At 40.2% G+C, this 15,105-nt stretch overlaps 1 protein-coding gene across 7 annotated transcripts in view; it reads right to left on the reverse strand.

Annotated features, from left to right (window-relative positions):
• Positions 1-187: 187 nt before the first annotated feature.
• Positions 188-15,105, reverse strand: part of LOC118389600 (dedicator of cytokinesis protein 3-like) — a 454,681-nt gene continuing 439,763 nt past the window's right edge. For all 7 annotated transcript variants that reach the window (XM_052526213.1, XM_052526214.1, XM_052526211.1 and 4 more), the window contains 2 exons: positions 14,529-14,614; positions 188-4,658 (listed from right to left, as the gene is read on the reverse strand). In XM_052526213.1, coding sequence (XP_052382173.1) covers positions 4,038-4,658; positions 14,529-14,614 — 707 coding nt within the window. In that variant the 3' untranslated portion in view covers positions 188-4,037. The remainder of the gene's footprint in view (positions 4,659-14,528; positions 14,615-15,105) is intronic.

The following is a 15,105-nucleotide window of genomic DNA, read 5'->3' on the forward strand; positions in this document are numbered from 1 at the left end:
CACATAACGGACACAAAACAACCTAGACGGACAGATGTAGTGTGACATTGTTTTGAGTGTGTTATAGGGGGGGGGGTTAATAAATACACAATTTCATCTTATGTATGACATTGTTATATATGGAATACATGAGACATGAGAACATGACAACATGAGGACATGACAACAGGAGAAAGTGACCACAGGAGGACATGACAACAGGAGGACGTGAGAACATGACAACATGAGGACATGACAACAGGATAAAATGAAAACATGAGAACATGACAGCTGGAGGACTTGAGAACATGACAACATGAGGACATGACAACAGGAGAAAGTGACCACAGGAGGACATGACAACAGGAGGACGTGAGAACATGACAACATGAGGACATGACAACAGGAGAAAGTGACCACAGGAGGACATGACAACAGGAGGACGTGAGAACATGACAACATGAGGACATGACAACAGGAGAAAATGACAACAGGAGAACAGGAGGACGTGACAACAGGAGAAAATGACAACATGACAACAGGAGGACATGACAACAGGAGGACATGACCACAGGAGGACATGACCACAGGAGGACATTACATGACAACAGGAGGACAGGAGGACATGAGAACATGACAACAGGATGACATGAGAAAACTACAGAGTGTAGGTCTACTGTATGCAGAGAGAGAGAGAGAGAGAGAGAGAGAGAGAGAGAGAGAGAGAGAGAGAGAGAGAGAGAGAGAGAGAGACATCCACAACAAAACACCTGGACAACAAGCTGAAAGAAGCAAGGATTGAGATGAGCAGCAGGATCTGATCCAGGATCTGTGACTATGAAGCACCAGCACTGTTGTAGCAAGGCAGATCAGTTCACTAGGTAGATACAAGAGATAGTAATTGGAGGCAGGGAGGAGGATGCTTAGAGAAATCAAGAAGTGGAATAATCTGTACATTGTGATCAGGGCTGAATAGTCAATAAGTATAAATGATAGGATGTCTTTAGGTCACAGTCCCTTCTCTCTCTCTCTCTCTCTCTCTCTGACCCCTCTGCTCCTTGGTAGTCCAATGGGCGGTACTAGCCATGGTTATATAATTTCCCACTGTGTACATATTGGTTTGTTGTGTATTGTTAGATACTACTGCACTGTTGGAGCTCAGAACGCAAGCATTTTGCCTCACCCAAAATAACATTGCTAAATATGTGTTTGCGACCAATACAATTTGATTTGAACAGACGTTGAACTGACATCTGTACCCAGTGTGTTATTTCACTGAGTGAACATGCACACGTAAAAGTACCAAATAAAAAAGGAAACACTCAAAACAAATCACATATAATTATATTAGTTAATATTCATTCGTCTATAAATATCTTCCATCTAAATGTGTCATTCCACTTGTGCACATCACCAAGCAGCTACAGTGACTTTCAATGCCCTTGTCTTAGCACATTATTATGTTTTTATGTCATCATTATCGAGTCATTATCGAGTCATTATCGAGTTATCGTCGAGTCATTATCAAGTCATTATCGAGTCATTATCGAGTTATCGTCGAGTCATTATCAAGTCATTATCGAGTCATCATCGAGTTATCGTCGAGTCATTATCAAGTCTTTATTGAGTCATTATAATGCCGTTACCAAGTCATCCTCAAGTCATTGGCACCCCGTTATCATGATATTATCAAGTTATCATTGAATCATCGTCGAGTCATTATCGCGTCATCGTTGAGTCATTATCTAGACATTATTAAGTCATTATCGATTTATTATCAAGTCATTATCGATACATTGGAAAGTCATCAACGAGTCTTTATCACGTCATTATCGAGTCATTATCACATCATCATTGCGTCATTATCAAGTCATCAATTCTCCTCAGTCAATCCATGATATAGGGATTCATTTTTAAATAATCTAATATTAATATATATAACTATAACTACACATAACAATACATTTGCAGATTTTATCTCCTCTAAAAATATAGCCTTTTCTTTGTACTGTAGTATGCAAGATGCTGAATGGGAAACTGACCTTTAGTAATAAACCAACCGAGCCCTTATATAGAGCACGAGCAGCCTTTTATAACGGGACATCTATTCACCAGCCTTCAGACGGTTATGTCCTTACCTCTTTATAGTGGCTGGCTGATCTGGCTGTGGCAGGTAGCACACAGCAATAAAGACGACTACTGTGTGATGAAGCCTTACCACAGCATTTAAGCCTCTTGACTGTCCGTCTGTCGAGGATGAGCAGAGTAGGAAGAAGTGTTGGGAGTATGTGACCCTGACATTTTGTATTAGTTCGTTAAACCCCCCCCCCCACTTCCGTCTCTCTCTATTCATCAAACTATTCCCTCCCCCCATTGTTCTTTTTCTCAGTAAAAGCCAGTTGAATCGCTGAGTGTATCATCATTACATCAACACCACAAAGGTCAGCTAATAATATGCATCCCTTACAGGAAATGAACATAACAAGCAAACCATAATGTTAAAAATCACCTGACCTCAATCATCATCTCTCCAAACCCCTCCCCCCTCTATACGCTAATAAAACCCGTCACTGATCCCATCTTTATTTATAGAAATATTTAAGTGCGAATAGAATCAAATGTTTTTAACATTTATTAAATAATGTAATAAAACATTTTATTATTATATTATTAATAAATAATAATTAATGTTTATTATTAAGTTGCTAAAGGGCAACTTGTCTATAAAAACATTTAAAAAATTAAACTGAAAACAGAGGTCACGGTTTAACAGGTTTTTACTCTACTGAGGTTTGCTTCAGTTTAACTCAATTCATTAATTCAAATGTCTGTTTAAATGTCTGGTTTTACAATCCACGAGTTCCCTTTGTGCAATGATTTGGAAACCTGCATGTGGTCCTGAACTATCAATCAATAAAATAATTAAATGCATGACTTTTTATTCACAGAATGACGCGTTTTCTGAAAAGGTAGTTCCCATCATTGGTGTGAGTTAGTGACCCAATTCATAGAAAGAACATTCAATATACTTTTTTTTCTCTCTTTCTGACAAGAGTTTGAAAGAATAAGAAATCAAAAATAGAAAAAGACTTATCATTCCAAAGATGCATTTTCAAACAAACACATTTAGATGTGAACAATTAGATCACAGCTAGCATTCTCCAATACCAAAATAGGATACTCTGTGAGGAATGAACTGGGAGGAGGGGGATCATTTTTTGCCATTCCCCTCTATATCCCTGGCCCCTCAGAGAGACAGGTCCTAACATTGGCCCCTCAGAGAGACAGGTCCTAACACTGGCCCTAACACTGGCCCTTCAGAGAGACAGGTCCTAACACTGGCCCTAACACTGGCCCTTCAGAGAGACAGGTCCTAACACTGGCCCTAACACTGGCCCTTCAGAGAGACAGGTCCTAACACAGGGCCATCAGAGAGACAGGTTCTATCACTGGCCACTCCGAGAGACAGGTCCTAACACTGGCCCCTCAGAGAGACAGGTCCTAACACTGGCCCTTTCAGAGAGACAGGCCCTAACACTGGCCCCTCAGAGAGACAGGTCCTAACACTGGCCCTTTCAGAGAGACAGGCCCTAACACTGGCCCCTCAGAGACAGGTCCTAACACTGGCCCCTCAGAGAGACAGGCCCTAACACTGGCCCCTCAGAGAGACAGGTCCTAACACTGGGCCCTCAGAGAGACAGGTTCTAATCCAGGCCCTAACACTGGCCCCTCAGAGAGACAGGTTCTAATCCAGGCCCTAACACTGGCCCCTCAGAGAGACAGGTCCTAACCCAGGCCCTAACACTGGCCCCAACCATTTCTAAACAATGGGCATGTTCAGGAGGATATAAAGTTACAGAACATTCAGATAGAAATATATAATGTAGAACAGATATGATTGTCTGTCAGATGGAATAGGGGGGGATCAGGTGTCAGCTCTATTCACACTATTTATATCTGAAACATTCACAAAGTTTCACATCACTGACTGAATAAACCCCAGGCCTGCGCTTTACTCCTCTGTGATGACGTGCTCCCACGCCACCTTGGCCTGCTCTTTAATCCTCTGTGATGACCTGCTCCCACGCCACCTTGGCCTGCTCTTCCTTGGAGGTGATGAGAGGCTGAGAGATCTTGCGTGGCATGGGCCTGGGCACGAGAATACACCCTTCCTCAGGGATACACCCCTCTCTCAGGTAGGGCTTGGGGGGCAGGGCGGGCGGGGGCTCCTGGTGGTAGTGGGGCAAGTTCTGGATGTTTAGGGTGTGGGCCTCTGGGAGGACGGGGATAATAGGGGTGATGACCGGGGTGACCCACCCAGGGGCGGAGTGACTACGGCAAGGAGTGGGTTTGGAGCCATCCAGGACCTCTGGCTCGGAGACGCTGTATCGGACAGGCAGGTAGGGACTAGAGGGGGAGTTCATTCCCAGGTCTTCTCTGTCTATGGCCCAGATAGAGTGCACCGTGCCAGGGGTGATGGAGACAGAGTCCAGGGTGCCTGCTGGGTGTCTGCTGGTAGTTCCAGGGGCCTCGGTGGAGCAGGACTGGCCCAACAAGTTGCTCTCACTCAAGGATGAGACGCCGGAGGAGGCGCTGCCAGAGAGGGTAGAGTTACTGCCATCCAGGCCGGACTGGGACTGGGGACTGGTGGGCGAGGCAGGTATAGGGTGCAGGGGTGACTGTTGGAGAGAAACAAGCGGGACAATGCATTATTCTCATAGATAAGTGGGACAATGGGTTATTCTCATAGATAAGTGGGACAATGGGTTATTCTCATAGATAAGTGGGACAATGGGTTATTTTCATAGATAAGTGGGACAATGGGTTATTTCATAGATAAGTGGGACAATGGGTTATTCTCATAGATAAGTGGTACAATGGGTTATTTCATAGATAAGTGGGACAATGGGTTATTCTCATAGATAAGTGGGACAATGGGTTATTCTCATAGATAAGTGGGACAATGGGTTATTCTCATAGATAAGTGGGACAATGGGTTATTTTCATAGATAAGTGGGACAATGGGTTATTTCATAGATAAGTGGGACAATGGGTTATTCTCATAGATAAGTGGTACAATGGGTTATTTCATAGATAAGTGGGACAATGGGTTATTCTCATAGATAAGTGGGACAATGGGTTATTCTCATAGATAAGTGGGACAATGGGTTATTTTCATAGATAAGTGGGACAATGGGTTATTCTCATAGATAAGTGGGACAATGGGTTATTTTCATAGATAAGTGGGACAATGGGTTATTTTCACAGATAAGTGGGACAATGGGTTATTCTCATAGATAAGTGGGACAATGGGTTATTTTCATAGATAAGTGGGACAATGGGTTATTCTCATAGATAAGTGGGACAATGGGTTATTTTCATAGATAAGTGGGACAATGGGTTATTCTCATAGATAAGTGGGACAATGGGTTATTCTCATAGATAAGTGGGACAATGGGTTATTTTCATAGATAAGTGGGACAATGGGTTATTTTCATAGATAAGTGGGACAATGGGTTATTCTCATAGATAAGTGGGACAATGGGTTATTCTCATAGATAAGTGGGACAATGGGTTATTTTCATAGATAGGTGGGACAATGGGTTATTCTCATAGATAAGTGGGACAATGGGTTATTCTCATAGATAAGTGGGACAATGGGTTATTTTCATAGATAAGTGGGACAATGGGTTATTTCATAGATAAGTGGGACAATGGGTTATTCTCATAGATAAGTGGGACAATGGGTTATTTTCATAGATAAGTGGGACAATGGGTTATTTTCATAGATAAGTGGGACAATGGGTTATTTTCATAGATAAGTGGGACAATGGGTTATTTTCATAGATAAGTGGGACAATGGGTTATTCTCATAGATAAGTGGGACAATGGGTTATTCTCATAGATAAGTGGGACAATGGGTTATTCTCATAGATAAGTGGGACAATGGGTTATTTTCATAGATAAGTGGGACAATGGGTTATTCTCATAGATAAGTGGGACAATGGGTTATTCTCATATAAGTGGGACAATGGGTTATTCTCATAGATAAGTGGGACAATGGGTTATTTCATAGATAAGTGGGACAATGGGTTATTCTCATAGATAAGTGGGACAATGGGTTATTCTCATAGATAAGTGGGACAATGGGTTATTTTCATAGATAAGTGGGACAATGGGTTATTCTCATAGATAAGTGGGACAATGGGTTATTCTCATAGATAAGTGGGACAATGGGTTATTCTCATAGATAAGTGGGACAATGGGTTATTCTCATAGATAAGTGGGACAATGGGTTATTTTCATAGATAAGTGGGACAATGGGTTATTTTCATAGATAAGTGGGACAATGGGTTATTCTCATAGATAAGTGGGACAATGGGTTATTCTCATAGATAAGTGGGACAATGGGTTATTCTCATAGATAAGTGGGACAATGGGTTATTTTCATAGATAAGTGGGACAATGGGTTATTCTCATAGATAAGTGGGACAATGGGTTATTCTCATAGATAAGTGGGACAATGGGTTATTTTCATAGATAAGTGGGACAATGGGTTATTTTCATAGATAAGTGGGACAATGGGTTATTCTCATAGATAAGTGGGACAATGGGTTATTTTCATTGATAAGTTGGACAATGGGTTATTCTCATAGATAAGTGGGACAATGGGTTATTTTCATAGATAAGTGGGACAATGGGTTATTTTCATAGATAAGTGGGAAAATGGGTTATTCTCATAGATAAGTGGGAAAATGGGTTATTCTCATAGATAAGTGGGACAATGGGTTATTCTCATAGATAAGTGGGACAATGGGTTATTTTCATAGATAAGTGGGACAATGGGTTATTCTCATAGATATGTGGGACAATGGGTTATTCTCATAGATAAGTGGGACAATGGGTTATTTTCATAGATAAGTGGGACAATGGGTTATTTTCATAGATAAGTGGGACAATGGGTTATTCTCATAGATAAGTGGGACAATGGGTTATTCTCATAGATAAGTGGGACAATGGGTTATTCTCATAGATAAGTGGGACAATGGGTTATTTTCATAGATAAGTGGGACAATGGGTTATTCTCATAGATAAGTGGGACAATGGGTTATTCTCATAGATAAGTGGGACAATGGGTTATTCTCATATAAGTGGGACAATGGGTTATTCTCATAGATAAGTGGGACAATGGGTTATTCTCATATAAGCGGGACAATGGGTTATTCTCAGATAAGTGGGACAATGGGTTATTCTCATAGATACGTGGGACAATGGGTTATTCTCATATAAGTGGGACAGTGGGTTATTCTCATAGATAAGTGGGACAATGGGTTATTTTCATTGATAAGTGGGACAATGGGTTATTCTCATAGATAAGTGGGACAATGGGTTATTTCATAGATAAGTGGGACAATGGGTTATTTTCATAGAAAAGTGGGACAATGGGTTATTCTCATAGATAAGTGGGACAATGGGTTATTCTCATATAAGTGGGACAATGGGTTATTCTCATATAAGTGGGACAATGGGTTATTCTCATAGATAAGTGGGACAATGGGTTATTCTCAGATAAGTGGGACAATGGGTTATTCTCAGATAAGTGGGACAATGGGTTATTCTCATATAGGTGGGACAATGGGTTATTCTCAGATAAGTGGGACAATGGGTTATTCTCATATAGGTGGGACAGTGGGTTATTCTCATAGATAAGTGGGACAATGGGTTATTTTCATTGATAAGTGGGACAATGGGTTATTCTCATAGATAAGTGGGACAATGGGTTATTTCATAGATAAGTGGGACAATGGGTTATTTTCATAGAAAAGTGGGACAATGGGTTATTCTCATAGATAAGTGGGACAATGGGTTATTCTCATATAAGTGGGACAATGGGTTATTCTCAGATAAGTGGGACAATGGGTTATTCTCAGATAAGTGGGACAATGGGTTATTCTCATATAGGTGGGACAATGGGTTATTCTCAGATAAGTGGGACAATGGGTTATTCTCATATAGGTGGGACAATGGGTTATTCTCAGATAAGTGGGACAATGGGTTATTCTCATAGATAAGTGGGACAATGGGTTATTTTCATAGATAAGTGGGACAATGGGTTATTTTCATAGATAAGTGGGACAATGGGTTATTCTCATAGATAAGTGGGACAATGGGTTATTCTCATAGATAAGTGGGACAATGGGTTATTCTCATAGATAAGTGGGACAATGGGTTATTTTCATAGATAAGTGGGACAATGGGTTATTCTCATAGATAAGTGGGACAATGGGTTATTCTCATAGATAAGTGGGACAATGGGTTATTTTCATAGATAAGTGGGACAATGGGTTATTTTCATAGATAAGTGGGACAATGGGTTATTCTCATAGATAAGTGGGACAATGGGTTATTTTCATAGATAAGTGGGACAATGGGTTATTCTCATAGATAAGTGGGACAATGGGTTATTTTCATAGATAAGTGGGACAATGGGTTATTCTCATAGATAAGTGGGACAGTGGGTTATTCTCATAGATAAGTGGGACAATGGGTTATTTTCATAGATAAGTGGGACAATGGGTTATTCTCATAGATAAGTGGGACAATGGGTTATTCTCATAGATAAGTGGGACAATGGGTTATTTTCATAGATAAGTGGGACAATGGGTTATTCTCATAGATAAGTGGGACAGTGGGTTATTCTCATAGATAAGTGGGACAATGGGTTATTTTCATAGATAAGTGGGACAATGGGTTATTTCATAGATAAGTGGGACAATGGGTTATTCTCATAGATAAGTGGGACAATGGGTTATTTTCATAGATAAGTGGGACAATGGGTTATTTTCATAGATAAGTGGGACAATGGGTTATTCTCATAGATAAGTGGGACAATGGGTTATTCTCATAGATAAGTGGGACAATGGGTTATTCTCATAGATAAGTGGGACAATGGGTTATTTTCATAGATAAGTGGGACAATGGGTTATTTTCATAGATAAGTGGGACAATGGGTTATTCTCATAGATAAGTGGGACAATGGGTTATTCTCATAGATAAGTGGGACAATGGGTTATTCTCATAGATAAGTGGGACAATGGGTTATTTTCATAGATAAGTGGGACAATGGGTTATTCTCATAGATAAGTGGGACAATGGGTTATTCTCATAGATAAGTGGGACAATGGGTTATTTTCATAGATAAGTGGGACAATGGGTTATTTTCATAGATAAGTGGGACAATGGGTTATTCTCATAGATAAGTGGGACAATGGGTTATTCTCATAGATAAGTGGGACAATGGGTTATTCTCATAGATAAGTGGGACAATGGGTTATTTTCATAGATAAGTGGGACAATGGGTTATTTTCATAGATAAGTGGGAAAATGGGTTATTCTCATAGATAAGTGGGAAAATGGGTTATTCTCATAGATAAGTGGGACAATGGGTTATTCTCATAGATAAGTGGGACAATGGGTTATTTTCATAGATAAGTGGGACAATGGGTTATTCTCATAGATATGTGGGACAATGGGTTATTCTCATAGATAAGTGGGACAATGGGTTATTTTCATAGATAAGTGGGACAATGGGTTATTTTCATAGATAAGTGGGACAATGGGTTATTCTCATAGATAAGTGGGACAATGGGTTATTCTCATAGATAAGTGGGACAATGGGTTATTCTCATAGATAAGTGGGACAATGGGTTATTTTCATAGATAAGTGGGACAATGGGTTATTCTCATAGATAAGTGGGACAATGGGTTATTCTCATAGATAAGTGGGACAATGGGTTATTCTCATATAAGTGGGACAATGGGTTATTCTCATAGATAAGTGGGACAATGGGTTATTCTCATATAAGCGGGACAATGGGTTATTCTCAGATAAGTGGGACAATGGGTTATTCTCATAGATACGTGGGACAATGGGTTATTCTCATATAAGTGGGACAGTGGGTTATTCTCATAGATAAGTGGGACAATGGGTTATTTTCATTGATAAGTGGGACAATGGGTTATTCTCATAGATAAGTGGGACAATGGGTTATTTCATAGATAAGTGGGACAATGGGTTATTTTCATAGAAAAGTGGGACAATGGGTTATTCTCATAGATAAGTGGGACAATGGGTTATTCTCATATAAGTGGGACAATGGGTTATTCTCATATAAGTGGGACAATGGGTTATTCTCATAGATAAGTGGGACAATGGGTTATTCTCAGATAAGTGGGACAATGGGTTATTCTCAGATAAGTGGGACAATGGGTTATTCTCATATAGGTGGGACAATGGGTTATTCTCAGATAAGTGGGACAATGGGTTATTCTCATATAGGTGGGACAGTGGGTTATTCTCATAGATAAGTGGGACAATGGGTTATTTTCATTGATAAGTGGGACAATGGGTTATTCTCATAGATAAGTGGGACAATGGGTTATTTCATAGATAAGTGGGACAATGGGTTATTTTCATAGAAAAGTGGGACAATGGGTTATTCTCATAGATAAGTGGGACAATGGGTTATTCTCATATAAGTGGGACAATGGGTTATTCTCATATAAGTGGGACAATGGGTTATTCTCATAGATAAGTGGGACAATGGGTTATTCTCAGATAAGTGGGACAATGGGTTATTCTCAGATAAGTGGGACAATGGGTTATTCTCATATAGGTGGGACAATGGGTTATTCTCAGATAAGTGGGACAATGGGTTATTCTCATATAGGTGGGACAATGGGTTATTCTCAGATAAGTGGGACAATGGGTTATTCTCATAGATAAGTGGGACAATGGGTTATTCTCATAGATAAGTGGGACAATGGGTTATTCTCAGATAAGTGGGACAATGGGTTATTCTCAGATAAGTGGGACAATGTGTTATTCTCATAGATAAGTGGGACAATGTGTTATTCTCATAGATAAGTGGGACAATGGGTTATTCTCATAGATAAGTGGGACAGTGGGTTATTCTCATAGATAAGTGGGACAATGGGTTATTTCATAGATAAGTGGGACAATGGGTTATTTTCATAGATTATTGGGACAATGGGTTATTCTCATAGATAAGTGGGACAATGGGTTATTCTCATAGATAAGTGGGACAATGGGTTATTCTCATAGATAAGTGGGACAATGGGTTATTCTCATAGATAAGTGGGACAGTGGGTTATTCTCATAGATAAGTGGGACAATGGGTTATTTCATAGATAAGTGGGACAATGGGTTATTTTCATAGATTATTGGGACAATGGGTTATTCTCATAGATAAGTGGGACAATGGGTTATTCTCATAGATAAGTGGGACAATGGGTTATTCTCATAGATAAGTGGGACAATGGGTTATTTTCATAGATAAGTGTGACAATGGGTTATTCTCATAGATAAGTGGGACAATGGGTTATTCTCATATAAGTGGGACAATGGGTTATTCTCATAGATAAGTGGGACAATGGGTTATTCTCATATAAGCGGGACAATGGGTTATTCTCAGATAAGTGGGACAATGGGTTATTCTCATAGATACGTGGGACAATGGGTTATTCTCATATAAGTGGGACAGTGGGTTATTCTCATAGATAAGTGGGACAATGGGTTATTTTCATTGATAAGTGGGACAATGGGTTATTCTCATAGATAAGTGGGACAATGGGTTATTCTCAGATAAGTGGGACAATGGGTTATTCTCAGATAAGTGGGACAATGGGTTATTCTCATATAGGTGGGACAATGGGTTATTCTCAGATAAGTGGGACAATTGGTTATTCTCATATAAGTGGGACAATGGGTTATTCTCATATAAGTGGGACAATGGGTTATTCTCATAGATAAGCGGGACAATGGGTTATTCTCATAGATAAGTGGGACAATGGGTTATTCTCATAGATATGTGGGACAATGGGTTATTCTCATAGATAAGTGGGACAATGGGTTATTCTCATATAAGTGGGACAATGGGTTATTCTCAGATAAGTGGGACAATGGGTCATTCTCATAGATAAGTGGGACAATGGGTTATTCTCATAGATAAGTGGGACAGTGGGTTATTCTCATAGATAAGTGGGACAATGGGTTATTTCATAGATAAGTGGGACAATGGGTTATTTTCATAGATTATTGGGACAATGGGTTATTCTCATTGATAAGTGAGTGGGTTATTCTCATAGATAAGTGGGACAATGGGTTATTTCATAGATAAGTGGGGCAATGGGCTATTTTCATAGATTATTGGGACAATGGGTTATTCTCATAGATAAGTGGGACAATGGGTTATTCTCATAGATAAGTGGGACAATGGGTTATTCTCAGATAAGTGGGACAATGGGTTATTCTCAGATAAGTGGGACAATGGGTTATTCTCATATAGGTGGGACAATGGGTTATTCTCAGATAAGTGGGACAATTGGTTATTCTCATATAAGTGGGACAATGGGTTATTCTCATATAAGTGGGACAATGGGTTATTCTCATAGATAAGCGGGACAATGGGTTATTCTCATAGATAAGTGGGACAATGGGTTATTCTCATAGATAAGTGGGACAATGGGTTATTCTCATAGATATGTGGGACAATGGGTTATTCTCATAGATAAGTGGGGCAATGGGTTATTCTCAGATAAGTGGGACAATGGGTTATTTTCATAGATTATTGGGACAATGGGTTATTCTCATTGATAAGTGAGTGGGTTATTCTCATAGATAAGTGGGACAATGGGTTATTTCATAGATAAGTGGGGCAATGGGCTATTTTCATAGATTATTGGGACAATGGGTTATTCTCATAGATAAGTGGGACAATGGGTTATTCTCATAGATAAGTGGGACAATGGGTTATTCTCATAGATAAGTGGGACAATGGGTTATTCTCATAGGTAAGTGGGACAATGGGTTATTATCATAGATAAGTGGGACAATGGGTTATTCTTATAGATAAGTGGGACAATGGGTTATTCTCATAGATAAGTGGGACAATGGGTTATTTTCATAGATAAGTGGGACAATGGGTTATTCTCATAGATAAGTGGGACAATGGGTTATTCTCATAGATAAGTGGGGCAATGGGTTATTCTCATAGATAAGTGGGACAATGGGTTATTCTCATATAAGTGGGACAATGGGTTATTCTCATATAAGTGGGACAATAGGTTATTCTCATATAAGTGGGACAATGGGTTATTCTCATATAAGTGGGACAATGGGTTATTTCATAGATATGTGGGACAATGGGTTATTCTCATAGATAAGTGGGACAATGGGTTATTCTCAGATAAGTGGGACAATGGGTTATTCTCATAGATAAGTGGGACAATGGGTTATTTTCATAGATAAGTAGGACAATGGGTTATTTTATAGATAAGTGGGACAATGGGTTATTCTCATATAAGTGGGACAATAGGTTATTCTCATATAAGTGGGACAATGTGTTATTCTCATAGATAAGTGGGACAATGGGTTATTCTCAGATAAGTGGGACAATGGGTTATTCTCATAGATAAGTGGGACAATGGGTTATTCTCATAGATAAGTGGGACAATGGGTTATTCTCATAGATAAGTGGGACAATGGGTTATTTTCATAGATAAGTGGGACAATGGGTTATTCTCATATATATGTGGGACAATGGGTTATTCTCATAGATAAGTGGGACAATGGGTTATTCTCATATATATGTGGGACAATGGGTTATTCTCATAGATAAGTGGGACAATGGTTTATTCTCATAGATAAGTGGGACAATGGGTTATTCTCATATAAGTGGGACAATGGGTTATTCTCAGATAAGTGGGACAATAGGTTATTCTCAGAGATAAGTGGGACAATGGGTTATTCTCATAGATAAGTGGGACAATGGGTTATTCTCATAGATAAGTGGGACAATGGGTTATTCTCATAGATAAGTGGGACAATGGGTTATTCTCATATAAGTGGGACAATGGGTTATTCTCATATAAGTGGGACAATGGGTTATTTCATAGATAAGTGGGACAATGGGTTATTCTCATAGATAAGTGGGACAATGGGTTATTCTCATAGATAAGTGGGACAATGGGTTATTTTCATAGATAAGTGGGACAATGGGTTATTTTCATAGATAAGTGGGACAATGGGTTATTTTCATAGATAATTGGGACAATGGGTTATTCTTATAGATAAGTGGGACAATGGGTTATTTTCATAGATAATTGGGACAATGGGTTATTCTCATAGATAAGTGGGACAATGGGTTATTTTCATAGATAAGTGGGACAATGGGTTATTTTCATAGATAAGTGGGACAATGGGAAGAGGCGTTATTAAAAACAAAAATAATATATATATATAAGCGGGAGATATATATATATACTTATAAATCGACACAAACACACAGTAAAAAATAAACATCTTTGCAATGCGATACGCTACAACCAAGTGCTCTTTTAGCCATGCACGCTCATTGATACTGAAAGGGCTGAGATACTAGCCGGAGACAGGCACAGAACAGACCAGATCAGACCAGAAAGGACGGTATAGGCTACTCTAACCCAGGGCGGGTCAGGGAGGAGGGTACCTTTCGTAAAGAGGAGCGTGCAGGGAGAGCTGGAGGGAGGTCGCTGTTCTGGTGGTGGAAAGCATCAAAGTTCATGGAGAAGTGTCCTATAGGAAGAGACACACAGCAGGACAGAACAAAATGGGTTGGTTTGGAGAAACACACAGAACTACAGCCAGGGAGAGAGAAGGAGAGGAGGGAGAGGGAGAGGAGGGAGAGGGAGAGGAGGGAGAGGAGAGAAGGGAGAGGAGGGAGAGGGAGAGGAGAGAGAGGAGGGAGAGGAGGGAGAGGGAGAGAAGGAGAGGAGGAAGAGGGAGAGAAGTAGAGAGAGAGAAGTAGAGGAGGGAGAGGGAGAGGGAGAGGGAGAGGGAGAGGGGGGAGAGAGATGGAGAGGAGGGAGAGAGAGAGAAGGGAGAGGGAGAGAAGTAGAGAGAGAGAAGGGAGAGGGAGAGGAGGGAGAGGGAGAGAAGAGAGAGGAGGGAGAGGGAGAGGAGGGAGAGGGAGAGGAGGGAGAGGGAGAGATGGAGGGAGGGAAGTAGAGAGAGAGAGAAGGAGAGGAGGGAGAGGGAGAGGAGGGAGAGGGAGAGGAGGGAGAGAG

The sequence above is a fragment of the Oncorhynchus keta genome, chromosome 10 (assembly GCF_023373465.1).
Source record: "Oncorhynchus keta strain PuntledgeMale-10-30-2019 chromosome 10, Oket_V2, whole genome shotgun sequence".
NCBI classification, from domain to species: domain Eukaryota; kingdom Metazoa; phylum Chordata; class Actinopteri; order Salmoniformes; family Salmonidae; genus Oncorhynchus; species Oncorhynchus keta.